Source organism: Podarcis gaigeae (assembly GCF_964106915.1).
Source record: "Podarcis gaigeae genome assembly, chromosome: 12".
Taxonomy (NCBI): Eukaryota; Metazoa; Chordata; class Lepidosauria; order Squamata; family Lacertidae; genus Podarcis; species Podarcis gaigeae.
In genome coordinates, this window is record NC_139688.1 from 4,457,564 (window position 1) to 4,481,704 (window position 24,141).

Sequence of the window (24,141 nt, forward strand, 5' to 3'; positions counted from 1 at the left end):
AGAGCTTTTCTGCTTGTTTTCTGCGCTAAATTCTCCACCTTCGTCAGTGTCTTACCAAGACTCAGTAAGTCGAAGCACATATGCCAGTGTCTTTGAACGTATTTAAGCTGCAAGACAAGCGGAAAACAGAACTTGTTTCAAGCAAGTGAGCAGCCGGAGGTGGTTTATTATTTAGGGAGCGCTTTAAACCGTATACAAAAACCAGAGCACCAAACAGATCCTGCCCCCCCCCCCCACTTATTATCTTAAAGAAAACAAGCTGCTGCGAAAATCCTGGGAGGATTGCAAACCCGTTGTGCAGAAAAGGACAGCGCACCTGAACTGGACAGACAGACGAGAGAGGCAACACTGGTAAAAAGAGAAAATGTTTATATGCCGAGGGAGGGAGGCAATGAACTGCTGGAGGGCAAGCAGAGGCCAAGGGTTTGGTGGAGGTGCTTTTAACGGTGGGGAGTGGTACCCAAGGGGCTCTCGAACAGCTTAAGAGCGTCTTCCCCAACTCTGGGGCCCTTCAGTGGTTTCGAACTACAACTCCCATCAGCACCCCCAGCTGATGGGAGTTGTAGTCCAGAACCGCTGGAGAAGGCTAGAATGAATGGAGCTAACAGGCACATCTGCATTCGGGCTTGGAAACTACAGAGCCTTTTGGCCATGGCCAAGAGACTCTAGGAAGAAGGAGCCACCCACCCACCTACCCAACTGTCTTGGCAGGATGACAAGAAGTGGACTACTACAGCACCAGCCAGGGAACCCCCTAGGGAAGCCTGGTCAGAGCCCAGGGAGTGGTGGAGGGACACAGAGGACAGGTCAGAGGAGGAAGGAGGGGAGGAATGGTTGGAGGCAGAAGAAGCAACAGGCTTTAGTGAGCAAGATGACCCAGGTGCAGAAAGCAGTTCAGACTCAGATGATGAAGTGGGGGGGGGGGAGTATCCCAGAAGCTTGCCGCTCCTGCCTGTACTAAGCTCCCTGCCTTTGTCTCCAAGGACATGGACGGCTATGTATGTAGCAGAACAAAGGGCACAGATTCCCACCCACCCCTTCCCTCCGGTGTAGGCTGCTTGGAAAACAGGAGACTTGGGGAGGGGGAAACAGAGGGCAGAGACCTACATTCCCGGCAACTGCAATGATGGGAGCTGTAAAGAAACAAATACACTGCTGAACTGTGTGCCTTGTGCGCTGAGCTACACCTGAGCCAGCACATTAATTTTCCACTCGGACGTCCCCCTCCGTGCCCTCCGGCACCCGGGCAGAGCCCGCCTGTCCCTGCTGCTGCTGCTGCTCCTGCTCAGCGTTATGAACCCTCCAGTGGTCCTTCAGCGACTTTTTCCTCCGAAACCTCTTCCCGCACTGGGCGCAGGCATAGGGCCGCTCCCCGGTGTGGGTGCGCTGGTGCTCCTGCAGGTGGTGCTTGCAGATGAAGTCCTTGCCGCACTCGGCGCAGTGGTAAGGCCTCTCGCCCGTGTGCAGGCGCAGGTGGGGCACCAAGTGCTGCTTGCGCACGAAGCCCTTCCCGCACACCGAGCACCGGTAAGGCCTCTCGCCCGTGTGGATCATGCGGTGCCGCACCAGCTCCGAGGGGCTGCTGAAAGCCGTCCCGCAGAACGAGCACTCGTACTGCTTCCGTTTCTGGTGGTTCATTTGGTGCATCTGGAGGCTCAGCAACAGGCTGAAGGTCTTGCCACAGTCCGCGCAGCGGTGCGGACGCTCCACCGCCGCTTCCGGCGTGCCCCTGGCCGAGGGAAAGCCTGGGTGTCTCCCGCTGCGGGCGCCACGGAGGCCGGGGAGGGGCCGGCTCTCGCCGATGGTGCCGTTCAAAATGGGCGCCACCGAGCCCCCGGGGAAGAAGAGCAGGAGGGGTGGGTTGGCGGGGTCTTCATTGCTCTGCGCTTCCTCCGGGTGCGGCTGGGCTGCGGGGTTAGCTGGGTGGCAAGGAAGAGAGAGGAAAGGGTTTGGTGTAAGCATCGTATTGAAAGTTTTTTAGCGTATTATTAAACACTGACGTTGAAACTCTTTCCCTTTCCTCCGGTGCGCAGCCAGGGGGTGATTGGGGGGGGGGGGCCAGAATTCAAAAATCAAACAGATAATCCCCAGGACTAGCTGGCTGGATTGGTCCTACATGGGCCAGTGAGGAGGCCAGTGGGGTCTCAGAGCGGGTGATCTTCATAAAAGGGGAGGGGAAGGGAAGAGAAGGGAAGGGAAATAAAAGATCAGGCTGAATTCAAATTAAAGGCCAGGTGGAATAGCTCTGTCTTACAGGCCCTGTGGAAGGAAGTTCAATCCTGCAGGGCCCTGGTCTCCTGGGACAAAGCATTCCACCAGGTCGGAGCCACCACTGAGAAGACCCTGGCCCTCTAAACTATGGTTGTTCATGGACCTTAAGGTCCTCTGCGGGGCAGACCAGGAGAGGCGGTCCCATAAATACGAGGTCCCTAAGCCACAAAGGGCTTTAAAGGTCAAAACCAGCACCTTGAACCTGACCCGATACCGGGAGCCAGTGCAACTAACCTCTACACCACACCGGCCCCTAAGCACTCTGAGCCACGTTAGGCCTGTATACTGGCGGAAGCTGCCCTGCTGCCCAAAGAGGCATGAGTGGAATTGCAGAGTTGTAAGGGATCCCTGAGTCATCTAGTCCAACAGGAATCTCAACAGATGGTCCCCCATCCAATTTGAAACCATGCCGAACTCTGCTTAGCGTTGCAAACGTGCTGGCGGTTTGTAGCTATTTGGCCTTGCCGCCCTACCCTTGCTTAAGTCTCCTACTCACCATTACAAGTGCTTTGAAGACCGTTTCCTCCATCCCTCCCTGCGGGAGTCTCCTCCTGTTTGACCCACGAAACTGCATCCGACCTGGAAGCCGGTGACCCTGTCGAGAATAAGGGGGAAAGGGAGATTTACCATATTTTTCGCTCTATAAGGCACACCAGACCATAAGACGCACCTAATTTTTGTTTTGGAGGAGGAAAACAAGAAAAAAAACATTCTGAATCTCAGAAGCCAGAACAGCAAGAGGAATCGCTGCGCAGTGAAAGCAGTGATCCCTCTTGCTGTTCCGGCTTCTGGGATAGCTGCGCAGCCTGCATTCGCTCCATAAGACGCACACACATTTCCCCTTACTTTTTAAGAGGGAAAAAGTGAGTAGTCTTATAGAGCAAAAAATACGGTATTTATTTTTTTAAATCGTTTTTATTAATTTCCCAATAAAAAACAACCAATCATAATCCAATTAAAATAAAAAAGACCAAATTATCATCTAAACTATAATGATTCATTTTTTGGGACTTCCCATAGTCTGGACCTCTGAAGCCTATCTCCAAATCTCAGTTTTAACACTTTGGTAAAGGGAGATTGAAGTTGCTTTGGAAGCCAGCTTCCCCCATTGCTCTGCCCGGATCAAATAGATCAATAAACACCCACCCATGTCTTCCTCCATATTGAGCTGCCATATTACTGCCTTCTTAACCACTGGACCCACCCTTGGTCTCGCCCGCTCCGTCCGCTGGAGCCCGTCTTCGCATGCAGGGCAAGCCCCTAACTCACCGAGGGCTTAACACCCCAGAGGACAGGATCACACTTCAAAACGGCCTTGACAGATTAGAGAACTGGGCCAAAACAAACAAGATGAATTTTAACAGGGAGAAATGTAAAGTATTGAACTTGGGCAAAAAAAATGAGAGGCACAAATACAAGATGGGTGACACCTGGCTTGAGAGCAGTACATGTGAAAAGGATCTAGGAGTCTTGGTTGACCACAAACTTGACAGGAGCCAACAGTGTGACGCGGCAGCTAAAAAAGCCAATGCAATTCTGAGCTGCATCAATAGGAGTATAGCATCTAGATCAAGGGAAGTAATAGTGCCACTGTATTCTGCTCTGGTCAGACCTCACCTGGAGTACTGTGTCCAGTTCTGGGCACCACAGTTCAAGAAGGACACTGACAAACTGGAAACGTGTCCAGAGGAGGGCAACCAAAATGGTCAAAGGCCTGGAAACGATGCCTTATGAGGAACGGCTAAGGGAGCTGGGCATGTTTAGCCTGGAGAAGAGGAGGTTAAGGGGTGATATGATAGCCATGTTCAAATATATAAAAGGATGTCACATAGAGGAGGGAGAAAGGTTGTTTTCTGCTGCTCCAGAGAAGCGGACACGGAGCAATGGTTCCAAACTACAAGAAAGAAGATTCCACCTAAACATTAGGAAGAACTTCCTGACAGTAAGAGCTGTTTGACAGTGGAATTTGCTGCCAAGGAGTGTGGTGGAGTCTCCTTCTTTGGAGGTCTTTAAGCAGAGGCTTGACAACCATATGTCAGGAGTGCTCTGATGGTGTTTCCTGCTTGGCAGGGGGTTGGACTCAATGGCCCTGGTGGTCTCTTCCAACTCTATGATTCTATGATTCTATGACCCATCGGCTGCCCTCACCTGGTTTAGCCGGACATTTGGTCATTTCCCAAGTTGTTTATTATTATTTTTAACTCTTATTGATAAATGCAATCCTTACAAATACAAACCAGAACACTAAAAAAACTTATTATAGGTAGATACATACACCTCTCAACTTAGATTACAAAAAAGAAAACAAACACACAAACTAAACATAAAAACATAAATTTTGACTTCCCTCCACCTATATGTGGTTTCCTTTGCTTCTTCTTTTTGCTGTGTTATCAATATTATTTTTGACTATCTCCTCTCATACCCATTTCTTCTTAATTTTTTACTCTAGAAGATTCATTCATTGCGTATTGATATATTAATACCAGAATAATGTTTATTGATGTATTCCTTCATGCATGTCCACTCCTTTATCAGTTTTTGGTCTGATTGGCCTCTTACCACTGCAGTAAGTCTTGCTGATTCTATATATTCACAAAATCTTATTTGCCATTCTCTTATTGAGGGAGTTTCTTTTCCCTTCCAATTTTTTCCTATAAGCATTCCCCAGCCACTCTGGGTGGCTCCCAACAGAATATTAAAAACAGGATAAGACATCAAACATTACAAACCTCCCTAAACAGGGCTGCCTTCAGATGTCTTCTAAAAGTCAGGTAGTTGTTTATTTCCTTGACATCTGGTGGGAGCACGTTCCACAGGGCGGGTGCCACCACTGAGAAGGCCCTCTGCCCAGTTCCCTGTAACTTCACTTCTCACAGGAAGGGAACCGCCAGAAGGCCCTCGGAGCTGGACCTCAGTGTCCAGGCAGAACAATGGGGGTGGAGACGCTCCTTCCGGTCTAATGGACCGAGGCCGTTTAGGGCTTTCAAGCTCAGCACCAACACTTAGAAATTATTTCACAATCTAAGAAATCCAATCGTCCGTGTTGCTTCCTTTTTTTTTGCAGCCGATGTTTAAATTATGCACCATACAGTGCAAATATACAGTTCCAAGATTGCCCCCAGGCAGCAGGAATATTTCTTGGAGCCATCGCAGTATACATTAAAATGCTCCAAAATTTCGGCCTTGAAATGGAACTGAAATGCCCCACCCTGGTCAGTAATTCTCAAAAAGTTTTTTGTGTGAATTGCTTGAAATTTCCTGGAGTGTGGAGGGCCTTTGCCAGAGGTGCTGGGTCCCTGGGCTGAGCGCCACTGCCCCCCTGCTCTTACAGTTCTGCTGCATGAGCTGCTTTGAATCTGGGGTGCGTCCCCCGAAATCTCATCACTCACCTGCGTTGTCTGAAGTAAAGCCCTTGTGAGTTTCTGCTTCCAAGTTGCCCCCTTGCAGTGACTCACAGGGGTTGGCTCCTTCTGCGTCGCTCGGTAAAGTATCCAGTCCAGAAACCGTATAATCTGTTGGGGAGCCGAGCAACAGAGTTAAGATCCTTTTTGTGCTATCACTGTTGTGTTTTCAATTCCTTTCAACATATTTAAGGAAGAACGAACAGCACAATGACATACAAGGATACAGAAAGAAATGAAAAAAGGCAATCCAAAGAAAGTAAAATTCAACGTGCACACAAAATGCAAATTTGGGTTGTTTCAATCACAATCCCTTCACAAAGGGAAGGAATTTTCTTCAGATGTCGTATTTAGCTGCAACATCACCACCAATCATCTGCTACGACCCCAAGGTCTCATTCCTGGTCCATCACTGCCAGTTGAGGCTCCATGAGTGTATAATAATAATAATAATTTATTATTTATACCCCGCCCATCTGGCTGGGCTTCCCCAGCCACTCCGGGCGGCTTCCAACAAAACACTAAAATATAATAACCTATTAAACATTAAAAGCTTCCCTAAACAGGGCTGCCTTCAGATGTCTTCTAAAAGTCTGGTAGTTGTTTTTCTCTTTGACATCTGGTGGGAGGGCGTTCCACAGGGCGGGCGCCACTACCGAGAAGGCACCCGCCCTGTGGAATGTGTGAAATTAATCATTTTTGCCAAAAAATGCATTAATTTAGAATTCTGAGTAACGTGGCCTTTTTCATGTGTTCATGGAAGCAGGGTTATTGGATGGTTTTTGTTTTATTATGTATTTTGTGTACAGTGGTAGCTTGGAAGTCAAACAGCTTACTTCCCAAACATTTTGGCTCCTGAACGTCGCAAACCCGGAAGAGAGTGTTTCGGTTTGCGAACTGTTTTTGGAAGCCGAACGTCCGATGGGGCTTCCGATTGGCTGCAGGAGCTTCCTGCAGCCAATCAGAAGCCACGCTTTGGTTTTCAAACGTTTTGGAAATCGAATGGACTTCCAGAACAGATTCTGTTCGACTTCCAAGGTACAACTGTAATCATTTTGTATTTCTTTTCTGTGAACCACCCTGTAATACGGAGTATTATTATTATTATTATTATTATTATCCCGCCCATCTGGCTATGTTTCCCAAGCCACTCTGGGCAGCTTACAGCCTATCTAAAAACATAATAAAGCATCAAGCATTAAAAACGTCCTGATACAGGGCTGCCTCCAGATGTCTTCTAAAAGTTATGTAATTCTTTTATCTCCTTGACATCTGAAAGCAGGGCATTTCACAGGGATTCTTATTATTTTACTGCCCATTCATTGAGTTCAAAGAGGTCCTTTCTTCATCTCTTTAATGACGCTGGACGATTTAGCCTCATGAGCAAACCTCCCTGCTCACCCCTAACTCTAGGTTAGTTTATGAACAAGTTAGCGAGAACCCTGGGAGCTGCAGTCCAAGGACACATCTGGGAAGCCCTGGCTGAAGAGCTGCTCTGTGGAACATAAACATAGCAGAATCCCTTCCCAGTGGGGCATGCCTGAGATTAAGTGGCAGGGAGTTCCAAAGTCTTGGGGCTGACCTTTAAAGCCCTAAACGGCCTCGGCCCTGCATACCTGAAGGAGCATCTCCACCCCCATCGTTCAGCCCGGACACTGAGGTCCAGCGCCGAGGGCCTTCTGGCGGTTCCCTTGCTACGAGAAGCCAAGTTACAGGGAACCAGGCAGAGGGCCTTCTCGGTAGTGGCGCCCGCCCTGTGGAAGGCCCTCCCACCAGATGTCAAAGAGAAAAATAACTACCAAACTTTTAGAAGACATCTGAAGGCAGCCCTGTTTAGGGAAGCTTTTAATGTTTAGTAGGTTATTGTATTTTAGTGTTTTGTTGGAAGCCGCCCAGAGTGGCTGGGGAAACCCAGCCAGATGAGCGGGGTATAAATAATAAATTGCTATTATTATTATTATTATTATTATTATTATTATTATTATTATTATTACTATTATCATTAGGTGCTGCCACACTAAAAGATCTGAGTTCTTATAGATGCAGATAGCGAGTATTGTGTGGTCCCTATAGTAGTCTCTCTCAGATGGACATTTTGGGCAGGGTGGTAGGGTTAGAGGAAAAATAGGATGCCTGGGCCTCTCAGACCCACTTACGCCATATCCCATAGAGTCAGTTTCCCTTTGGCTGTACTGAATCTCAGCCTACATGTTCACATTAACGCGCAATGTGGAGACGCCTTCCTCAGTTGACTGGAGGATGGTGCCGACAACGCCAAGGTTGCAGGTTCGAAGCTGCAAGGTCCTGCATTTCAGGGGGTTAGACTAGATGACCGTTGGGTCCCTTCCAACGCTACAATTCTACGAGATAAATATAAGTGGAAAGATAGAGCTACGCAGCAGCCAGGAAAAGGAAACCTCGATACGGATAACCTAAAAACGGAACAAGCCTCTTGTGATGACATGGGACAATGGCTGTTGTGGTGCTTTCAACATACTCACAATTGCAGGTGCTTTGACAGAGGGCTCCGTCCTGGCCATTGCCCTTGGTACACAATTCCTCCTCCTGCTTAATCCACGAAATAATATCTGTCCTGGAAATGGAAGGTTCTGTTTCTGGGAGATGAGAGAGAGAGAGAGAGAGAGAGAGAGAGAGAGAGAGAGAGAGAAAGAAGTTTGACCTTTCCTATGTATTCCTGGTTTATCTGACATCTCAAAATGCAGCCTGCTTGTTCCGTCCTGGGCAAATCAAAGGCGGCATTTTTTCATCTCCACCAAGCTAAGCAGTTGGCTCCTTACCTCTCTCGCCCTGACCTCGCCACTGTGATCCAGGCGACTGTCACCTCCAGACTGGATTATTGTAACTCGCTCTACGTGGGGCTGCCCTTGAGACTGACCCAGAAACTCCAGCGGGTGCAGAATGCCGCGGTGAGACTCCTTACGGGGTCCTCGCTGTGAGATCGCATTCACCCGGTGCTATACCAGCTGCACTGGCTCCCGGTGGAGTACAGGATCAGGTTCAAGGTGCAGGTTTTAACCTTTAAAGCCCTGTGCAGCCTAGGACCATCGTACCTGTGGGACTGTCTCTCCTGGTATGTCCCACAGAGGACCTTAAAAGTAAAGGGACCCCTGGCCGACTCTGGGGTTGCAGCGCTCATCTCGCTTTATTGGCCGAGGGAGCTGGCGTACAGCTTCCAGGTCATGTGGCCAGCATGACTAAGTCGCTTCTGGGGAACCAGAACAGTGCATGGAAACGCCGTTCACCTTCCTGCCAGAGTGGTACCTATTTATCTACTTGCACTTTGATGTGCTTTCGAACTGCTAGGTTGGCAGGAGCAGGGACCGAGCAACGGGAGCTCACCCCATCGCGGCTTAGTCATGCTGGCCACATGACCCGGAAGCTGTAAGCCGGCTCCCTCGACTGGACCTAATGGTCAGGGGTCCCTTTACCTTTTAGGGCAGTTCTTGGGGTGAACGAGGGGTAGGGCTGTAAAATGGGAGTCAGGGTTGCTAGCAGCCCCCAGTATTTGCCCTGCTCTGCTCCCAACGTAATATCTCCTTTAAGTGAAGTATTTCCAGAAACTGGTTACTCCCTTCCATCTACACATGAGCAGCAAAACGTTACTGCTGGAAGATCCCAAAAGGGGAACAGCAATTTCCCCTGGGATGCTTTGGTAAGGACAGAATCACACGCAAACACACACAAAATACACAGCAAGCAATTCTCATTTTAAAACTTGATACCTGTTTTGGAATCGGACGGAGTTTCCTGAGCACGTCCTTCTGAGTTTTTCTGGCCCAGAATGTGAGGAGCACCTTCTTGCGCAGTACAGGTGAAATTTTCCAGTTTAGAAACGGCAACATCTGGTCAAAGGAGATGGGGAAGAGAGATCCCATTAAAGGGCAGTGTTTTGTTTTTAAGAAAGGCCCGTCCCAAATTATAATTACCGATTCCATTTACGATGCCTCTCAAAGCAATCTCCCGGTATGATGAAGCATATATGCAACCATGGCATAGAGTTAAAGCAGTTAGAAACAATTACATATATAATAATATATTTTTTGCTTTCGTAGATTTTCACGGGTACAGGAATGCAGGTTTTGGTGTCCTGCATATTTTTTATTTATACCCCACCCTTCCCGGTTCAGAAAACCAGGCTCAGGGTGGCTAACAACAAATTTAAAACACTTAATTGATAGAACAAAAACAGCATAAAATACAGTATAAAACGTGAATAACGATAAATTCAGAATTCAGAAATCAATTTAGGGGGGGAATCCATCTAATAAGCATTAGATGATCACCAAGGCTAGCTGGCTAAATGAGTCCTATTTGGGCTAGCGAGGATACCAGGGGAGAATTAGCTGTGGGATCTCAGAACGGGTAATCTTCATAAAAAGGGGGAGGGAATGAAGAGGAATAAAAGATCAGGCTAAGTTCAAATTGAAAGCCAGGTGGAATAGCTCTGTCTTACAGGCCCTGCAGAAGGAATAAATGCCAATTCTAATTCCAAAAGTAGCTGGGATAGAAGTCTTGGCTGAGGAGGCTTGTTGAAAGAGGAGAGCATTTCGACAGGTGCCGAAAGGTTAATAGAGACAGTGCTCGTCTGATACGTAACAGCAGGGAGTTCCAAAGGGAACTCTAAACAACTTTAGGAATGCAAGAGGATGGAGTGAAGTCCCTGGTTCATTCAGGATGGCCTAGCCAGGGTGAACCACCCTAGAATCGTCAGATGAAAGGCAGTATACAAATTTTAATAATAATAATAAACCCCATATTCATGGGATGAGAACCAGCTATGACCTCCCAGGGAAGCTTAGGGGTATTTTGGCCCACTGATTTATTTCATTTATTTCATATCTTTCCTCAAAGGACCTCAAGGTTTCTCTCGTTTCCCCATCTTATCCTCAAAACAGCCTGGCTGAGAGGTAGGTTGGGCTGAGAGACAGTGGCTGGCCCTAAGTCGCACAGTGAGCCTCATGGCAAAGCAGGGAGATTCGAACCCCAGACTCCCAGGGTCTAGTCCGATGCTCTAACCACTACACCACACTGTTGCCACCGCGAAAGGGATCCCACGGAGAGCCGGCCCTGCTCCTTACCGAGGGAGATCAGAGACTCTCCGTTCCCCTTGGCCACGTTTTTGTACAACTCCTTCTGCCAATCTTCTAGCCTTTCCCACTTCTCCCGGGGAAAGGGAGCCGAGCCGTCACCAAAAGCCGCTGAGACCTGGGGGATAGCAAGAAACAGAGCCGTCAGCAAGTTGCAAAACAGCTTTCCGGAGTTCGAAGCGCAAAGTGCTTTTTTAAAAAACGACAAAAGCAGGAATTGAAAACCATCCAGTTCAAGTCATGCGACGTTGAAAGGACCCCCCATTTTCTGAAAACTTATTTGATCAGGGTGTTTCGGGACCCACACATTTTGTTAATAGTCTATGCCCTGAAGTGCTTTGCTAAGTAGCCTACATGTGAAGAGAGGCAAAAAAGGTTTGGAGCCACTGACTTGGACCGTATTAAGAAAGTGTCAAGGATATTTGTGCAGGGAAAACTCAGCAGGCAACCCAGTCAGAAGGGCAGGGTAATAATAATAATAATAATAATAATAATAATAATAAATTTATTTATTTATACCCCACCCATCTGGCTGGGTTTCCCCAGCCACTTTGGGCGGCTTCCAACAGAATATTAAAATACAATAGTCTATTAAACATTAAAAGCTTCCCTAAACAGGGTACAAATAATAAAATTATTACACTTTTCCTCTGAGAATGTGGCGTAATTTCTACACGTGCGGGAAATACCTCTCTATGAGCCTGTATAATTCTTAGGCCTGTGGGATCCCCAGCTGCCTTAAACATCACAAAATCCACCAGCGTCTGTTTTTATTGTAAATTCAAAGCTTGCTGATGATTTTAGCACTGGTTCTTCATAGAATCGTACAATTGGAAGGGATCCTGAGCGCATTCAGTCCAATCCCCGGCCACGCAGGAATCTCAACTCAAGCATCGGAGACAGATGGCCATTCAGCCTTTTTATTCATTTATATTTTAGTTTCTTAGCACAAGAAGGGCTAACTTGTTTAGAAATAAACATTTGCGCCATGCTTTTCTGCCGGACAGCCGCCCAGTACTGAAGGCACAACCCAACAAACAGCGCAATATAGATAGCTAGTTATCGGAATCAAAGAATAATTTTGTTATGTACTGAGTTGAATAGGATCCAAAATGCAGCAGTCTGATTGGTCCTGGAGCCACCCAATCCAGCTCCAGGTGGAAGTGAATCCACAACCTGATTGGCCTACAGGAGAATCCCGGAACTAGCCAATCACGTGGGGCCCATTGTGTAAATAATGTATATAGAGCTAACATTCTAGAGGAAATTCCATTCCTCCTCACCACTATGAGCTGAATAAAGAGCATGAAATCCACTCTCGATTCCGAGTATATTTCAAATTTCAAGAAAAATGGTTCAGAAAACATAAGCAGTCTTGGGTCCTGGGTTCGAGTCCTGTTTGGGCAAAAGTTTCCTGCATTGCTGGGGGTTGGAATTGATGATCCACGGGGTCCGTTCCTATGATTCTGCGTGCCGTGAGCCAGTGGTGTAGTGTGGGGGGTGCAGGGGGGGCCAGCCGCACGGGTGCAACATCTGGGGGGGCGCGCTCGCCGCCTCCGGAGTCGCCGAAGAGCCTCGGACGCAGGCTGTAGCAGAGCCCCATGTCTCGCGGAACCGACGAGCTGTGCGCGCGTCTGGGCTGAAGGCGTCCGGCAGGCAGCAGCTCTCAGCGCTCGCCGTGGTCCCCGTGCGTCAGGGCCGCGGAGGGCGCGCCAGGCAGCCCCTCCTCACAGCCCCGCCGCCGCAGCTGCTGCAGCTGCTGGGCCATGTTGCATTTTCCTCGCCTCTCTGCCCTCCTCCTCCGGGCAAGCGGCGTCGTTTGGGCAGCAGCGCCAGCGGCAACTCGCCTCAGATCACCTGACACGGACCCGCCGCCGCCACCGTGGCTACCTTACCGTGAATACCCCAGCCCAGGCAGCAGCAAGAAGAAGCTGGCAGTGGCGGCAGGTTAGGGGTTAGGTGTTAGGGGCGCAAATTACTTGCCTTGCCCCGGGTTAGGGGCTGCAAATTACTTGCCTTGCCCCGGGTGCTGACAACCCACGCTACACCGCTGCCGTGAGCTCCTTAGAGGAGAGCTGAGGTGTGAATGCAATAAATAAAATCACAGCCTGATCCTTGGCAGAGCTACTACTGCAGACGTCCCCAATTCTGTGCTTACCTTAGAAGCTCCTGCAGCCGTGTTCGTGGGGACCTTCAGAAACCAGAAGTTCCCGTTTTTCAGGAGGTCCTCCATGGTCTCCAGCCGCTTCTGCAGCTGCCCGTACTCCTGCAGGAGAGTCTCCAACGCTGACCACCGGCTGTCCAGCTGGCCCCCCAGTTCGGCCACAGCCTTCTCGCAGTCCCCAAATCTCTTCTCGGCCGTCTCGGACCTCTGCTCCAGGCTGAGGAGCCGAAGGGCCTGAGCCTCCACCGTCCGCTCCACCGCCTGGACAGCCCCAACCACCGTCCACAGAGAAATCGTGGCCGTCTGCGCCTCTTTGGGGAAGGCGGCGTCCACGACAGGAGCAGCCGGGACTTCTGAACTCCACCTTGAAGACTGTTCCCAAAACAAGGATGGAAGGAAATAAAAAAAAAATGGCCCAGTAGCACCTTAGAGACCAACTATGTTTGTTCTGGGTGTCACCCAGAACAAACTTAGTTGGTCTCTTAGTCAGTCAGTCAGTTTTATTGCACATAGCCAAAGGCTGCCGCAGTGTACACAGAATCATTCAACAATTAAAAGAAAATATACAGTGGTGCCTCGCAAGACGAAAATAATCTGTTCCGCGAGTCTCTTCATCTAGCGGTTTTTTCGTCTTGCGAAGCAAGCCCATTGACGGCTTAGCAGATTAGCGCTATTAGCGGTTTAGCGGCTTTTAGCGGCTTAGCGGCTTAGCGGATAAGCGGCTTAGAAAAAGGGGGGGACAAGGGGAAAAAACCCGCAGGAACTCGCAAGACATTCTCGTCTTGCGAAGCAAGCCCATAGGAAATTCGTTTTGCAAAGCACCTCCAAAACGGAAAACTCTTTCGTCCAGCGAGTTTTCCATCTTGCGAGGCATTCTTCTTGCGGGGCCCCACTGTACTGGATTGATACAAAATACTTGAAACATTTATATTATCAAAACATTACCTACTCTAAACAGCACTATAAAAGTGCCTTAATATACAAGTTAAGACATTAAACAATAAAATTATCACATGGCCACTAATATATTCAAAAATAATGTTAATTAATACAATGTGCAATTATATTCAGAGTTTGGGGATAAAGATAGACTAAAGCTTGATGTAGATAGGGTCAAATAAATTCATCTCCTTTACAGTTGGTGGCTACCTTGGCTATATAATTTGCTCTAATTTTCCTAGCGGCAGTTGCAAAGAGTGCTACACGCCAGGTCACATACTTATCTGTGTCTCCGAGGAGATATAAAATCATGTCAGAGGGGTTCCAGAACAAACTCACTTGGTCTCTTAGGTGCTACTGGAATTATTATTTTTTATCTATTTTGACTGCATCAGACCAACACGGCTACCTACCTGAATCAAGGATGTAAGGACTGAGGGGATGGGTCTCTTAACTCACCAAGGCAGCCCTTGCCAACCGGGTGCCGTCAAGTTGTTGTGACTACAACTCCCATCAGCCCATGCCCGGACAGCACCCGGTTGGCAAGATCTGCAGCAAAACATCAGGTGAAAGGAAAATCACGCAGTTATGAACTATGGAACTCACTTCCACAAGAGGCACTGATGGAGTCCAGCTTTACAGTGGAACCTTGGTTCTCGAACGGCTTAGCTGACGAACAAATTGGCTCCCAAATGCCGAAATCCCGGAAGTAAGTGTTCCGGTTTTCAAATGTTTTTCGGAAGCCGAACGTCCTATGCAACTGTCGGCTATTGTTTCCGGGGTGCCTGCGCCAATCAGAAGCCGCATCTTGGTTTTTTAACGTTTCGGGAGTCGAATGGACTTCTGGAACGGATTAAGTTTGAGAACCGATGTTCGACTGTATTGATCTCTTTATCTGTTTATTAAATTTGTACGGCGCCTTTCACACAAAGAGCTCAGGGCTGTCCGCAGCATAGAAATACAAGATGAAAACACATCATACGTAATAAAAACCAGTCTGTTTTGGAAGAGGGTGAGGTCAAACTGTTGGGAGAGTTACAGCACCTGTTGCAGCTGTAGAAACCAACAGGGCAGAGAGGTGTTTTTGTCTCTTTAAAAGAGGATTCGACAATTTCAGAGAGGAGAGGCTTATCGACAGTCACTAGCCATGATGGCTCTGTCCTGTCGCCACAGATGGACTCAGAGATGCTTCTGAATCCTAGTTATAGGAAACCAGAGGTAGAGAGAGTTGCTCCTGTGCTCAGATTCTGCTTTTGGGTTTCCCAAAAGTGGCATCTGGCCGGCCGACGGTAAGGACGGGCTGCTGGACTAGAGAGGGCATTCCTGCAGGCTGCCCCTAATAATAATAATAATAGTAATAATAATAATTTTAATAATAATATATATTTTTAAAATTTATACCCTGCCCTTCCCGGTTCAAAAACCGGGCTCAGAAAAATAGAAACAGTTAAAAAACACAGCGAACCTTCCCATAACTTATCTTTCATTTACTTGTTTCCTTGACCTCCTTGCACTCCCTTTTTTTGTATTCTAGTTCAGTTAGCTATTTCAGCAAATCCTTTCCATCTTTCCCAATTTTTACCCAATTTTTTCTGTTTTTCTGTTTTTTATAAATTTTCTTTCTTTCTTTCTTTTCCTATTCTCTTCTTTCTTTATTGTGATGTGTTATTAAGTTTTTGTTTAACTTGGAATTATCTAACATTTAAAACTTTAATAAATATTATTTAAAAAAAACAAAAACAAAAACCGGGCTCAGGGCAGCTAACAACAAATTTAAAGCACTTTAAAACACTGAATTATAAAAGCAGCATAAAATACGGTATAAAAATATGAATAACAATAGCATTCAAAAATCAATTAGATAATCTCCAGGGCCACAGGACCCAGAAGCTGTACACGGCCAATAAAGCGAGATGAGCACTGCAACCCCAGAATCGGCCACGACTGGACCTAATTGTCAGGGGTCCCTTTACCTTTACCTTTAAGCTATGTGCAAAATTAGTAACAACGATGCAAAATATCCGGAAAGCATTCAGGTTTGCAAAGGCGTCTGCAAACAGAGCAGTCTTTTTTTTTTTTTAAAAAAAAGATATTTATTAAGATTTCATATAATAGAACAAACATACAACAAAAGAAAGGATACAGCAAAAAGAAAAAATACGTCACAAAGGAACAGAAAAAGACAAGAAAAACATAAACAAGAAAAAATCCAGTTTTTAACTTATTATCTATATAACCTTCTTTCTTGACTTCCCCGCATCTCCCTTTTTTGTGTTTCCCTTTACACAATCAAGTTCAGCAAATTCTAACCCTCTTTCAGACCTCATTTATAATTATATATTTCAACCTATTATGTCTCCAACTTTTCTTCTCTTTTCATTATCAAATTTTAGCTATTCTTTATAACTTAAACCCTTGTGCCATTTTGTTTAAGTTTGACATAATATTACTCTGGTCTTTTCCCCCTTTTCTTTTTAAGAATTTTTGCATACTCCTTTTAACTATAGTCAAAACAAAAAATTCCTTCCAGTAGCACCTTAAAGACCAACTAAGTTAGTTCTAGGTATGAGCTTACGAAAGCTCATACCTAGAACTAACTTAGTTGGTCTTTAAGGTGCTACTGGAAGGAATTTTTTGTTTTGACTATGGCAGACCAACACGGCTACCTATCCTTTTAACTGTATCACTGATGCCATATTCTCTTTAAGTCCAACATCATTTTAACATTCAAACAGAGCAGTCTTAGCCAGTGCCTGGGACGCCTGAAACGTCGCTGCCTTTTTCTGCAACCCCCCCACCATGAACGTTGGTAGTGCAATATTCTGAATCATTTCCCCCCCCCCAACCCTTCTCCCAGGGGCGGCTCAGCTACCCCCAGCAAGAGCGCACCATCCCATCCCTGCAGAACCAGCCTCGCCTGGGCAGGAGGGGGCCATTCAGCCATGGTGCTGAGCCTTTGTTGGGCGCTGGGCTGGGAAAGGGGTGTGCGCGTCTCCTTGCAGAGGACCAGCGGTGCACAGGATTTGATGGATGGATGCAAAGGGAGCCGGGAAGCTTGGAGAGGTTAGCTGGGAGGCAGGAAGGCGAGGGGAGGGAAAGAGAGAGGCTAGGCTGCTGGAAAGAGAGGAATAAGCGACAGCACCATCTATGGAGCGTCGCCTGAGCAGGGAGCGAGGAGGCTGCGCTGCTTTCCCACGTGCAAATCAACAGGAGCCGGGTCCTTTGTGTGCGCATGGCGCGGAGATCTAAGAAGCTGGCTGCAAAATCTGTTGTTCAGTCGTGTCCGACTCTTGGTGACCCCCTGGACCAGAGCACACCAGGCACTCCTGTCTTCCACTGCCTCCCGCAGTTTGGTCAAACTCATGCTGGTAGCTTTGAGAACACTGTCCAACCATCTCGTCCTCTGTGTTCCCCTTCTCCTTGTGCCCTCCATCTTTCCCAACATCAGGGTCTTTTCCGGGGAGTCTTCTCTTCTCCTGAGGTGGCCCAAGTATTGGAGCCTCAGCTTCAGGATCTGTCCTTCCAGTGAGCACTCAGGGCTGATTTCCTTCAGAATGGAGAGGTTTGATCTTCTTGCAGTCCATGGGACTCTCAAGAGTCTCCTCCAGCACCAGAATTCCAAAACATCCATTCTTTATACAGATAGGTAGCCGTGTTGGTCTGCCATAGTCAAAACAAGAAAAATTCCTTCCAGTAGCACCTTAAAGACCAACTAAGTTAGTTCTTGGTATGAGCTTTCGTGTGCATGCACACTTCTTCAGATACAGTGATTCCGAATATACCCACTGTTTTGTAGAATTATTCAGCACAGCAGAATGATACAGAGATGCTTCATAAACTGCAAATGAATTATTGAAACGATGACCTGCATATACATGGTAACTTACAATAACTCCAATTATTATAAACTATATGCATGGACTGCGGGAGGCAGTGGAAGACTGAAGTGCCTGGCGTTCTCTGGTCCAGGGGGTCACGAAGAGTCGGACACGGCAAAACGACTAAACAACATCAACAACATACGCATGAACTATAATGTCAATTCAATATGAAATAAAACCAAAAGTACATATCCCATCTATATGGTGAATGGAATTGTAGAGCAACAGTAGCTATGGAGCAGTGCTCATAAAGTTATGTACCCACTGCAAGACCTAAAAAGCCGACCCCAGGTGGTGCTCATAACAAGGAGATTGAGTGAAGTTCTGCACTTAGGCAGGAAGAACAAGCTGTCACATGGAAGAGGGAACAAGGCTATTTTCTGTCGCACCCGAACCAATGGATTCTAACTGCAGGAAAGGTGGTGCGACTAAACATCAGGAAAAACTTTCTGGTGGCCAAAGCAATTTAACACTGGAGCAGAATCCCTTGCAAAGTGGTGGTCTCTCCTTACTTTGGAGGTTTTTTTAAACAGAGGTTCTTTAACGGTAATTCCTGCATTGTAGGAAGTTGGACTAGATCCACTGGGTTCCCTTCCAATTTGACAATTCTATGAGCATGTAAACAGTGCTTGCATCTAGAGTTAAGTCTTTGAGGACAATTAAATGTTGGAAGTTAAGCAGGGTCAGGCCTGGAAATGTCATGTATGGTGGGATTCTTGCTTTTGCTCCCACTGATTGTCACTTCGACTTTCCCATCTCAGAGCTCAGGAACCATCTCTTTCCCCAAAAAAATCCGAAAACTCTTCTGACACCTTAAAAGGGAGATTTGATGCAGATTTTTCCCATGCATGAATTTCCCATTCGGGTCGTGGCTGTAAAAAGGCAGTGGCGTAGCGTGGGTTGTCAGCACCCGGGGCAAGGCAAGTAATTTGCGCCCCCTAACCCGTGGATTTGCACCCCCTAACCTGTGGATTTGCGCCCCCTAACCCTAACCCCCAGATGTTGTGCCCGGTGTGGCCGGCCCCCACTGCACCCCCCACGCTACGCCACTGTAAAAAGGTAAAGGGACCCCTGACCATTAGGTCCAGTCGTGGCCGACTCTGGGGTTGCAGCGCTCATCTTGCTTTATTGGCCGAGGGAGCCAGCGTACAGCTTCCGGGTCATGTGGCCAGCATGACGAAGCCGCTTCTGGCGAACCAGAGCAGTGCACAGAAACGCCGTTTACCTTCCCGCCGGAGTGGTACCTATTTATCTCCTTGCACTTTGACGTGCTTTCGAACTGCTAGGTTGGCAGGGGCAGTCGTGGCTGTAACTGGCTGCAATTTCAGGGGGAATTGTGAGACGGAAGGGAGAGCATTTCCCAGCCACCTTTGCATCAAATGTGCCATTACAGGCCTTAGATTAAAGTGTCTCTGCTGCTAGCTTAGGCTTTTAAGATATGAGGGAAACTCTTCAATCTGAATCAGACCAAAGCCTTCCTAGTGACAGACATGTCAGAGCTGTCTAGCGGGTGGTGTTTCAAAACAGCTCCCTGCATAAAAAAGCTTTAATCCCGAAATTTGAGATGTACTGTGCAAGGAGATAGGAGCATTGAGTGTGGACACTGGACAGAGCAGGAGAAGGTGCAGTTAAACTACACTGTAACTGTCTGTTAAAATGTTATTAACTTATTGTAACTGCAAAAGGAAACAATGAAGGTGATTTTTAGACTGGGGGGGGGAGGGGATTCCTCGGTCTGCGTTGCAAAAGGGGAAATGCCAAAATGCCTACCGCACCCAGTATTCCCAGGCGGTCTCCCATCCAAGTACTAACCAGGCCCGACCCTGCTTAACTTCCGAGATCGGACGGGATCGGGTGCATTCAGGGTGGTGTGGCTGTAGGCAGCAGAAAGGCTTTCAATGGCCCTTTTCTGGTCCTGACTCCGCCTTTGCAGGAGTTTGCATCCGCCCAGCTCTTCTTTCCTGCTCCTGCTGCTTCGCGGAGCTGCCTGCCCCGGGAGAAACGCATCCCCCTTTGCTTTCTCTCCCTCTCTCCTTCCAAATCTTGCAGGCAGGAAAATGCTGGCACTTGCAACGGAGGCTTTGCAGCTACAAAATGCCTTTCCTCCGGAATTGCAACCGTGCAAGAGCTGCAAAAAACCGCTCAGCCACTCCACTGTGCATTATTTTATTTTATTTTATTTTATTTTATTTTATTTTATTTTATTTTATTTTATTTATTTTTTTTATTTTATATTTTATTTTATTTTATTTTATTTTATTTTATTTTTTTTATTTTATATTTTATTTTATTTTATTTTATTTTATTTTATTTTATTTTATTTTATATTTTATTTTATTTTATTTTATTTTATTTTATTTTATTTTATTTTATTTTATTTTATTGCCCTCCGCTCTGCAAAATCCCAGAACTTGCCCAGGGTTGCAGCGGTCAGAGAGGCAGAACGAGTCTGTGCTCTCCTCGCTCCTGCCGGCAGGTGGCGCTGCGCAGCCATCCCTTAGAAAAGAACGGCGCGCGGGCGAGACGGCAACCAGATAAATAAGCGGCGGTGGGCGCGGCCTACTTGCGCATGCGCACCCCTCCCGGAGCAGCTCTGCGGCTCTCCTCCCGGGGCGGGGCGAAGAATATGCGCGGGCGGGCGCAATCGCCTCGCTGCCCGCAGGGTGCTTTGGTGCCGTTCTGACCTCCCGCCCGCAGGTGGCGCTGCACGGAGAGAGCTCTCTCTTGACAAAAAAAGGGGACACCGGATGTGACGTCAGACCAGCAGAGAACTTCCGCCTCCTCCTTCGGAAAGGAAGGGGAGGGTTCCCAAAACAACATGGTTGCTTTGCAAATCTTGGAGCCTGGGAGGTGTGGGCTGGGTGGGCAAGTCCCCAGATGTATTTGTTTGCTCGGTTTCATTAAAATAATAAAGATTGCATTTAATCATGTATTTAAAATTAATTTATTCAATTAATTAATTATTCAAAATAATTTATTCAAAAGGTGAATATTGCAATTATCAAAGTGACCCCCGGGTATAGGCCAGTATATAAATTCAATAAATGAAATAAAATAAAAATAATATTGCAACTAATAAAATGAAACATCAACATGGTTTGCAACTGTTCCAGCACATACTGAAATAGGAGTTAAGTTTGGGGTCCCTGCAAGGGGTTCAGCTTCTTAAGGAAGGCTGGACCTTCGGAAAGAGGCTCAAACCGGTCAGGAAATAAACACAGATCAGACCAGGATTTTCAGAAAGCAAAGTGTCTGCAAGCCTGATCTTTTATCAAAATTATATGCAAAACTGTTGGAAACAGGCTTCCCACTCACATAGCAGGTGACCGAGAGAGAACCCCGAACAAATGAGAATTTTGACTTATATACCTTTCAATTTCCATACAGAACAATGGTAACAGAAGACGTCAAACAAGGCGTGGTGAGAGGATTAGAACAGGTGAGTGGGGTGTCGGAAGGGGTTGAATTGTTTTAATGGTGGTGTTGTTACTTGCGATTGTTGGGCATAAAAGGTTTTGGGCTGGTTTCTGTTTCCAGAGGTGTTGGCTAATGGGTTTGTTTTTCCTTTATTTACAGGAAAACTTTGGAGCTGCTAGGGGCTGTCCGATAAGGAGAGACAGGATTTTGGGAGTTGCTTATCAGTGCGGGTGTGTTGCCTTATTCTGCATTTTTCCTTTATTTAAATAAAACTATCTGAGGTTGTATTTGTGTGTGTGTGTGTCCATTTACAGACTCATTAGGTGGCGCTGGGAAGCAGTTTGACAGTTGCGGGTGGTACAAAGTCAATTTTACAGTTTAGATACATAGTGATACAAAGTTTAGATACATATACAAAAGTATAAAACGAATAAGAAAATAGGAAGGAAATTGATACAAAGATTGAACTCCAGTTACCAACATTTGCAAGGTACAATTCAGTTAAAAGGGCAACGTTTTAAAGGAAAGGAAATAGGCATACCACACAGGGTTCATAAATTTATTTCGGAATCCCCTCTCTGGTCATGGATTCTCTTATAACACATACAAACACACAACACCCCGGACAAGCTTTGAAACAAATTATTATAATTTGTATAGTGTATTAACATTATGTATTATAATTTGTTTTCTTTGCCCAGGTACTCAAAGCCTTCTGCCAAGCCGTAGGACAGAGCTTCCCAAACTGTGTTGTGACAGATTATTGTGTTGGCTGCAGTGTGTCGTGCGAATGCTCCCCACATTCCTCCCAGGGCTGGAAAGGGATTGGTTTAACCTCTGGTTTGCTAGTAAAACTGAATCACTGTGTCGCGAAATGATGCAAGTCTGAAAAGTGTGTCACCATCATGAAAAGTTTGGAAAGCTCTGCTGTGGGATGTTGCCATGTGTACTGATTAATTTATTTTAATGAAATTTGTGAGCGAGAAAGACCTGAAGTTTGCTCAGGGAACGAAAAAGAGAGAGATCTGCAGAGTTTGGGGAGCAGAATATTAATACGGAACAACCGAAAAATAAATCCATATATAAATACTTGAAAACCAACGATGCACGGATCCTCCAGGCACTGATCAACGATGCAAGCTGGTTGAAATTCACCTTTGGCAGCCCGTTGACAGAAGCTTCATGGACTGAAGCTGGTGGGCTTGTCTGTTCTGTCTTCATGTCTGTCATCCTGCCTTTCTGTGTGACTCGAGGTGTGAAAAGGTGTGTTTGTTTCAGATGTGGCTGGGTGCATTCAGGTCAGATGGGGTGGAGGTTGCCCAGGAAATACCGTATTTTCGCTCTATAGGACGCACCCGACCATAGGACGCACCTTGTTTTAGAGGAGAAGAACAACAACAACAAAAAATATCCCCCTCTCTGCTCAGCGCCCCTTCAGCGAAGCGGCAGGAGAAACGGAGCCCCTTCCATTTCTCCTCCCGCTTGGCTGAAGGGGCGCTGCGCAGCTCTCCCTCTCTGCTGAAGCCGGGAGAGTCTTGCTCTCCCAGCTTCAGCAAAAGGAACCCGAAGCCTCCGGAGCGCAGCGCGAGTTCCCGCTGCGCTCCGGAGGCTTCAGGCGGTTATCGTCATTCCTCGTCGGTGCGCACTGACCCCTCTCACTCTCCAGGCTTCAGCGAAAGCAACGCGAAGCCTCTGGAGCGCGGAAGGAGCGCTCCCTTTGCGCTTCGGAAGCTTCGCGTTGCTATCACTGAAGCCAAGGAGCCTGCATTCGCTCCATAGGACGCAAACACATTTCCCCTTAATTTTTGGAGGGGGAAAAGTGCATCCTATAGAGCGAAAAATATGGTAGTACTTCTGTCTTGCCAGGATTAGACCTCAATCTGTTGACCATCATCCAGCCTGCAACCACCTCCCGACACTTACACAGGACGTTCACCACCTTCACTGGTTCTGATTTTAAAAAGAGGCAGAGTTTCGCTAGAGGCCCAGCTCCACCAGGGACCTCCTGCCTCAAACTGTGCCAGCCATTCATTATAGGAACAACTGTTTAGAAACAGGCGTCTGAGTTTTGATTCTGACTTTCCTCTTCCCCCCTTGGCCTGTTTTCCTTGTGTGTCGTGTGGCTTCTTTAAAAAATTGCAAGCCTGTGGGTAGGGAGTGTCTTGTTTTGATTGTATCTAAACCACTCTGGGTTTAAACCAGATGATGTCATGTGTTAACTTTAAAAAAAATAGTGTAAAATCAAATTAGAGGCTAAAAAAATAAAAAATCTAAGCTAACAAACCTAAGAATATAATTTGCCTATTTGAACAAGTGGGACAATCAAATAGCAATTGTCTGATCTAAGGAACTTATTACATGGCCTCTGGTTGCGAGAAGAATGTCTTTGGCTCATTTGAGTGCTGACTGCTGCAGAGAAAATAACTCACAAATTTCGCATTTCTAAGGGTAAGGGAAACCCACAACACTTCTACACACTTTGATGGGATTCCATTTCTTACGTGCCAAATTGAGATGTATAAAAACCCCTCTTCCCCCACCAAAACAATAAATTTGGCCATTGTTCCAGGAAAAACTTTCTGGCAGTGATTGACAAGGGAAGGGACCCACTCAGAAGATGGTAGAATCTCGCTGGAAGTTTTTCGACAGAGGTTGGATGGCCAGCTATGATTCCTGCATTGCTAGGGGTCAGGCTAGATGACTTTGGGGGTCCCCCTTCCAACTCTTCCATTCTATGAGCCATGATTTATTTTGCTGCTTTTTCTATATCTTCCCTCTGTTTTGAAAACACAACCTTTGACTTTATGACGCCTTTTTTTTTTTACCTGACCCTTGCAAAGCACAGTCAGATGCTTTAGATAGCAATGGGTTTTTTGTACAGTGAGTATCTATCATCAGTCTTTTTCTCAGGGTTGGAAAATCTGGCCAAAGTCAAAGCACTTTTAAGGAGCTGGGTT

The 24,141-nt window shown here is 46.8% G+C and overlaps 2 protein-coding genes across 3 annotated transcripts in view; both read right to left on the reverse strand.

Moving 5' to 3' along the window:
* The window catches only part of LOC310827790 (cytochrome P450 2C25-like), a 244,651-nt gene that overhangs the window by 84,799 nt on the left and 135,711 nt on the right, over nt 1–24,141 (reverse strand). The window lies entirely within an intron of this gene.
* Nucleotides 150–19,676, reverse strand: LOC310827762 (zinc finger protein 783-like). Of its 2 annotated transcripts, none has more exons than XM_083704173.1 (8): nt 19,538–19,676; nt 12,942–13,319; nt 10,775–10,901; nt 9,419–9,538; nt 8,177–8,284; nt 5,664–5,786; nt 2,768–2,866; nt 150–1,919 (listed from the first exon to the last, which is right to left on the reverse strand). In XM_083704173.1, the coding sequence occupies exons 1-8, from the start codon at nt 19,565–19,567 to the stop codon at nt 1,201–1,203; spliced, it is 1,704 nt and encodes a 567-aa protein (XP_083560299.1). In that variant the 5' UTR covers nt 19,568–19,676; the 3' UTR covers nt 150–1,200. The 2 variants fall into 2 exon arrangements, with proteins under 2 accessions (XP_083560299.1, XP_083560300.1); XM_083704174.1 differs by lacking the exon at nt 19,538–19,676 and adding an exon at nt 16,804–16,955.

Excerpts from the sequence above, each read along its gene's own strand:
- LOC310827762 (XM_083704173.1), bottom strand. The coding sequence starts at position 19,567 with ATGGGAGACCGCCTGGGAATACTGGGTGCG. Across the intron at positions 13,320-19,537 it reads GCCTGGGAATACTGGGTGCG|TCTTCAAGGTGGAGTTCAGA; the intron begins GTAGGCATTTTG and ends TTTTGGGAACAG. Across the intron at positions 2,867-5,663 it reads CTTTACTTCAGACAACGCAG|GGTCACCGGCTTCCAGGTCG; the intron begins GTGAGTGATGAG and ends TATTCTCGACAG.